At 38.6% G+C, this 7,037-nt stretch overlaps 1 protein-coding gene and 1 long non-coding RNA gene across 2 annotated transcripts in view; one reads left to right on the top strand and one right to left on the bottom strand.

Annotated features, from left to right (window-relative positions):
- Position 1: 1 nt before the first annotated feature.
- On the top strand, positions 2-2,625 carry LOC141578848 (uncharacterized). The gene is made up of 3 exons (XR_012509639.1): positions 2-129; positions 1,082-1,213; positions 1,314-2,625. It is a non-coding gene; the product is annotated as an uncharacterized LOC141578848 (long non-coding RNA).
- Positions 2,626-2,892: 267 nt separating this feature from the next.
- LGR4 (leucine rich repeat containing G protein-coupled receptor 4) overlaps positions 2,893-7,037 on the bottom strand; it is a 93,021-nt gene continuing 88,876 nt past the window's right edge. Inside the window, exon 18 of the mRNA XM_074372223.1 lies at positions 2,893-6,086. Coding sequence (XP_074228324.1) covers positions 4,810-6,086 — 1,277 coding nt within the window. The 3' untranslated portion in view covers positions 2,893-4,809. The remainder of the gene's footprint in view (positions 6,087-7,037) is intronic.

Here is a 7,037-nt window from a genome sequence, read left to right as displayed (position 1 = left end):
TTACAAGGTCAGGGTTACAAGGATCGGTAGTGAGTTCTCTCAGCGCAGGGACACACGCACGGCGGTATTTTAGGAGTGGAGGCGCGAACTTGATCCACGTTTACAAGAATATCCAAGAATGCACTTTCGGTACAGTCTTTCATTGTTTTTGGTAGCACCTCGTCAGCCTGGCGTCTTAAAGGAACTCGTTTGTGCATGTGAATATTGGGGCCTCTCTGAAGCCTCTAGTTCACTAGAATATGCTAAGCACGTTTATAATATAAAAGTCTTGCCGTTACAAGTTCCTCATTTTGTGCTGAAGAGTCATACCATTTTAATATTCTATGATGTGCCTTTTATGAGGGATAAAAACATTTTGTGGGACCTTGAAAGCCCTGTCCTCTTAGGGGTTGGGGATGTAGTAACAGAGAGATGATAGGCAATAAAGCTGGTTGCTTTGTTCGTGCTGACAAAACTAAACTCTTGTAAATAAATGGGCTTTGTCCAGCTCATAATGCATATCGCTAGTGGAAGTATCACAAAATGAACACTGACAATGGCTAAAACAGCACATAAAAGGTGTTATTGACGAAAGAGTGGTACAAAATCTTTGATGAAATTTAGATCTGCAAAATTTGACACGGAAGAATTAGATACGGTAGAAATAATAGTAACCACGGGCAATTCAAAAGGCAAAAAGCTATAGTTAATAAAATAAGATGAAGTTAAAACTATTTAAATAGAAGGTAAATTTTGTTAAAATTTTCAGTGAAAACAATGAGCATGGACGGACATTGGAGCAATTTAACTGAGTAATAAAATTGATGGAGGAGTAAAAGTTACTTGAGTTTTCATCCTCTATCCCTGTTATTCAGTATTGGCATATCTGGTTAAAACCTTTATAGGAGAGCTTCTCTAGAATCAATAAGAACAGAGTCAGAAGGTCCTGGAACAATTTAGGGCTTCATAAGGAAGGGGCTAAACCTGAGAAGCTATTCCCAACAGACATCACCCAACATTACTGAAGCATAGTAGGAAAAAGTACAGTTTTAGTATGAAAGGGACCTGGATTTGAATCAGTGGTTTTCCTCTTATTCACTAGATTTCCTTAAACAAGATGTTTGGCCTTTCCAAGTCCTGACTTCCTCCTCTGTAAAATAGGGAAATAATCTATCTCCCAGTCATAGTACCTCATTAACTCTAAAGCTTCTAGCAGAGGACTGAAGAGAAAATGGTAAGTGGTAACTTGTGTCATTTAAACTCCAAAATTTTTCCACTGTAACCCCTTGCTGTGGGAATCTAAAATGTTTTAAACAAATTATGCCCTTTCCTAGATGCCTCAGAGTCATCTTCATGACCAACTACTGCGTTACGCTGGAGCAACCCTGGAGCTATGAAGAACCACACGGCACTGGTGCTGGTGCTTGAACATAATCAAGTCCTGTGGTCGTCTTTTTTCCAGTGCCTTTTCATTACTGGGACTAAGAAACCATAATCAAGTTTGGTAGGATTATATAAAACGTGTAAATAGGCTCAAAAGAGGGCCTCTCCCCTTAAGCTTCAGGGTATTAACTTCGTAACTTCTCTTCTTACTACTCATTTATTTTCACTTTTATGGTTTATTTGGAATAATTTATATTTTTGGCTGGCTTTGTAACCTTGTGTAAGCGAAGAGTGACCTTTGCTTGAAAATCTCTGACTTGGTTACAAAAATAACACCATTACCAGTGAGTCCTACAGCGGTATACTTTACAACTTAAAAACAATTTATCCCTAGACATATTGAATTATTTTCAGATGAAACATGTCTTAGATTTGCTTCAAAATAATCCAAGGAGCAGAGGGATCAGAGAGGGACAGTGAATGGGATGAAGATGAAACAAGATTTGCCATGTGCTGTTGAGCACTGCCAAAGTTGGATGATGGATATGAGCAGTGAGGGCCGAAGGGATGGGAGGACAGGTGATTATACTATTCTGCTTTTTGTGATGGGAATTCCAGAAATACACTGAAGTTTAAAACAAACAAAAACAAAAAAATGTCTCAAATTGAGAGGAACTGGGTGCTGGTTTGAGTTCTAATTTGCTTCGTGTGCCAGGTATTGACTTAAAATTCATTAGGCCCTCTGTTTTCCCATCTGTAAAATGAAGGCTTGATGACTGTGAATATTGAGTTACTTGTAAGCACAGTAGTACATTCTTATCCACGGGGGATATGTTCCAAGACCCCCAGCGGAAACTGCAGACAGTACTGAATCCTATGTATAACGTTTTCTTCCTATACAGTTTAATTTATAAATTAGGCACAGTAAGGGGATATCCGAATTGCCAGCATCATTATTCTCACGCTTTGGGGCCTTTATTAAGTAAAATAAGGGTTACTTGAACACAAGCACTGAAGTAGAGAGTCACAGACAGCTACTAGGTGACTAACAGGCAGGATACACTACACAAAAGGATGAGTCATTTTGGAGTAGAACAGCTTAAGGTTTCATCACAATACTCAAAGGGTGTGCAATTTAAAACTTAATGAGTTGTTTATTTACAGAATTTTCCCTTCAGTATTTTCAGACTGCGGCTGACCATGGGTAACTAAGACCATGGAAAGTGAAACCCCAGATAAGGGAAGAAAGGGAGGACTACTGCATTCGGGCAATAGACTGCCTTTGGAATCATGCCAGTTTTTTAATCATTTGCTTTTAAATAAGATCTAATTGATGGTATTATCTTAAATTTCACAATTTGTTTTCCATGAGTATGGTTCAGACTTAAGATAGAAAACAACCTCACTTCTAAATTTCAGCAAAGTGTTCTCCCAACATTTCTTCTAATACTCTTAAAAACACTTTAATTTACTTACTTAAACACTAAGCAAATTCATTAATATACCTAGTTATAAATTAAGGCAAATAGATTGCTTTCCAGAAACTTTAATAATTCAAGACACTGCATACAATATTGTATTTCCTACCATATGCATAGCACAGTTTACCACATCTTTTAGATACCTGCTATTCTATTTTTTAAATGAATGCAATGAAAGTTTTCAGTAACATGACTTTTGGAAAAAAAACTTTTAGCTAGATTTTTTTTTACCAAGTTACGATTTAATATTTATCAGATGTGTAAATATACAAACATGGTAGCAGTTTAAAAAACTTGTGAATAGTTGGCCTTACAAAATTACAACGCACTGTAAATAAATCCTTCCCACATTTTATACAAACTACATGATTTTGATATACAAAGATTCTGTTTTTATTACACTGACAATGTACAACCAAGACTATTTACAATGCAAAAAGTATATAAACCACAATTTAACATTCTGCTACTGGCAGCCACTATCGTTTCGGAGGTAGCTTTAATTAAACGAAATGAACAGAAGCCACATTTCCCAACTTGTGTTCTAAAAATAATTTACATAAGATAAAAATTCATTATATGCACATTATATACAGTTTAATTATTAAACTGCAATCTAGCTTAATGGTTTTTAGTATATCCTGAATAACTAATATGGCAGTGGGTTTGCTACTGATTTAGCACGTTGTTCAAAAAAAAACATACTGAACTTTTATAACTTTAAGACTCCACGTCATGACAAGTCAAAAGTCCATAGATGAGAATCAAGTAAGAATTTTTAATTTTTAAAAACAAAGGCCTAAGTTTTGTTCCTTTTTCTTTTCTTAGTGACGTAGTATCTATTTTGTCTCACAAGAACACAGTTTCCGAGCTGTTGCACAGGCTCTTGTAAATCACAGTCAGTGGAAAAAAACGTATGGAAGCTTCCACGCCATAGCTTAGGTTCAGGAGAATCCAGCTCGCTAAGAAATCAATGTAAGTGCTTTGTGTCCTAAGGACCCAATTTCTTCCAACTGAATGAAACCATTTGCCACAGTTTACTTTCAGTATAATTCAATCTATAGGTAGCTAATGTACCAACAAAACTGGAAGGTACTGGTAGAGCCAATGATACTAGGAAGTGTTTTATCAATGAGAACATTACACGATCAAATCCCTCTGATGCTATTAAAATCCCACGTTAGTAGTTTCGCCAAATCTACTAAACCCACCCAAGCAATTAGCCCTTTACTTTTTCCTGGTAGTATGATCACAAAACACTGAAGAAAAAATTACTGTGATCAAAACAAAGCAATGTATAATGACTGAAAACAAATGTATTCGTCTACTCTTTTAAAAATCTTAACAGTTGTTAATATTGTTTTAAAAACATCTTCAGGTTTTAGGTGTTATAAATCTCTTAAACTTGATGATTCTATTATGCCAAAGATGGAAATAGGAAATGCAAGAAGGTAATGCCTACATACACTCTCAGAGTCTTACCTGGGAGACAATCCCTTTTTTTGGCCCTGCAGTAAGTTGTCCTGAGATTAATGATGAAACATTAGGTAAAATTAGCAAGACTTTTTCTTCAGTTATGCAAAAATCACCATTTAAAATATTCTTAAAAAAATATTAACAGCTGTTCTTTATCGTGCTTAATTCAGAAATAGGTATAAATTTGCTTCTTATGGATCAGAAAAACCTAACGTTATATTGCTGTGATATACATAAAATCTTTTTCAAGTTATAAATTTGTTTCAAATAGACTACCCATTGCTTGGACACTGTGTTTTTCATCAGTTGATAGTTTAGGCACTTGTTCTTTGAAAAGGTCTGGTTTAAGAAACAAACTGCCACCTTCCTCTTCTAAGTGACACCAGGCAGTGATCACAGAGGTGCTTCTCAGATGAAGGGTCAGACTAGGGTTCATGCTATCAACACTGTGGTTTCGGTTCATGGGGGAAACAGTCACAAAGACATCGATTCAGTCTTTCACTCTTGGTAGATTGTAAGCATAGCGCACCAAGGGGAACCCTCGACTCTGGTAGAAGCAGGCTCGCCCACAGGCCTGCACCTGGTCCGAACTGTCCGAGACAAAGGAATCTTCTTCATCCGCATAGTCGGAGTGGGCGGACTGCGTGCCGCAGTCGGACCAGTAGCCGTCCGGTCTTTGGCAAGAACCCACTGCCAAGGCGGGACAGCTGTGCGATTTTATTAAGTGTTTGCAGGACGCGGGCTTTGTCAGGAGAAATGACTCGCAGCAGTCACACACGGTCAGGTGACCCTGCAAGTGCGAGTACATGCCGCAGTCGTAGTAGAAGTCCTGCTCCACGCAGCCGGCTTGGCTGCCGATGGAGATGGACACGGACCCGCTTTTCCTGGTCATGTGTCGCTTCAGTAACTTCCAGTCTTCTTTAAACTTTGGGTTGAAGAAAACATATAGGACTGGATTCAGGCAGGCAGGCAGTGGGAAAAATATCAGAGTAACAGACTTCATTATTTCGGGGCTGATGGAGATGGCCGTGATCAGGGGCGCAAAGGAGAAAAAAGCTACCGGGCAGAAGAAGATGCAGTTGGTGAAGATGAGCCAGGCAACGTGCTTAATCGTGCTGGAGTGGGAGTTCTCGGACAGGTCTTCTTTCTCCAGGTTGCAGTAGAGTTTAGTGTAGATAATGGCCATTAATAAGAATGCCAGCGAGTTCAACAGCACTAAGGTGACGGTGAAGCCTAAGGACGGCGTCTCTCCCGTGGGAAAAGGCAAGCACAGGGGGGAGGCCGAATACTCCCCGCCATGGAGGAGTGGGAAACAGCCTGCCACCGCGGCGCCCAGGAAGGCGAAGAGCGCAGCTACCCGGAACTGCCTGAGGTGGCGGCTCTTCCCATTTTTCATCATATCTTTCGCAGATAAGCTTCTTTCGACCGCTGCTAACATTAATAAAAATATGGCACTTTCTGAGGAGAAAACGGCAAGAAACCCGGCTATTTTGCAGCCGCTGCCGATCTCCCACCAAATACCAAATTCTGCAAATCGGCCCCAGGACACGGCATCCAGAAAAGTTAAGATGCCCGTATAGGCTCCCATGAATAGGTTAGACACAGATATGAGGCCTATGAACAGTTTGGAGGAAGACAGGGATGTGCACGATGCAAATGTTGTGAAAATGACGAGCAGGTTGAAAAACAACGCCACCAGGAAAATGAACCACACGGTAAGACGGATCATCCAACTTCCCAGTAAATACTCACAGGGCTTAAAAGCACCTAAAACGAAAGAGAGAGAGAGAGAGAGAGAGAGAGAGAAATAAAAGGCAATTTAGAAAAGACCATATTCTGTACGGTATGGCTGGAGCGAGAAACTTAAAAGATAGTGAATCTGGAATAATTAATCTGCTACCAAACTGAAGTAAACCAAATTTAAAAGACTGCCATCTCTTAGACATTTTTGTAACTGAACTAGGCTATTTTTAAAATTTATTTTAAGATCATATTTCAATATCTATTTATTTCATTTCTTTTACTATTTGGCAAAGCCATACCGTGATATTTAAAAGAAAAATTTCACTTTCTCTTATACCTAAGTTAATATGCATAGCACCATGTCTAATACAGGAAAGGGACCTCACATACTGGAGACTTGGAATCAGATAGACCAGGGTTTGGGTTTAGGGTTCATAACTTTCTGCTCTTGCTTGAGAGGGCAACTTGAACCTCTACAAATTTCATTGTCTCACTTGTGGATAATAACACCTATTTCATAGAGTTGTGTAGTGTAAGTAAAACGACATACATAAGGCACTCAAACGGGCTACTGGGTACTTAGCTGGACTTCAATAAATGTTAAATCCTTTTCTTCTTCCTTCCTAGTCCTAATAGACTTTACAATAATTATGTATTATATGTATGTATAATACACAAATTTTTTACACATTTCTTATTGCTTTCAAAAGCAATCTGATGAAGCAGGTTAAGACAGGTATAATTATCCCCATTTTTCATCCAGAGAAACTGAGATTTCAAAGTGTCTGGTTGACCTGACAAAGGTCATTCAGTAAGATAGTACAGTGAGAACTAAACCACATTGAAGTTAACTAGTCATATAAAGCCATGTCCAATAAAACCCTGCATAACTTCAACTAGGATTGCAAGGACTAATTTAGTAGCTGAGTTATACATTCTAGTAACTGACTTCGGCATGCTAGTTATGTCCCAAAT

The sequence above is a fragment of the Camelus bactrianus genome, chromosome 10 (assembly GCF_048773025.1).
Source record: "Camelus bactrianus isolate YW-2024 breed Bactrian camel chromosome 10, ASM4877302v1, whole genome shotgun sequence".
Taxonomy (NCBI): Eukaryota; Metazoa; Chordata; class Mammalia; order Artiodactyla; family Camelidae; genus Camelus; species Camelus bactrianus.
This window is presented reverse-complemented; position numbering and strand designations above follow the sequence as displayed.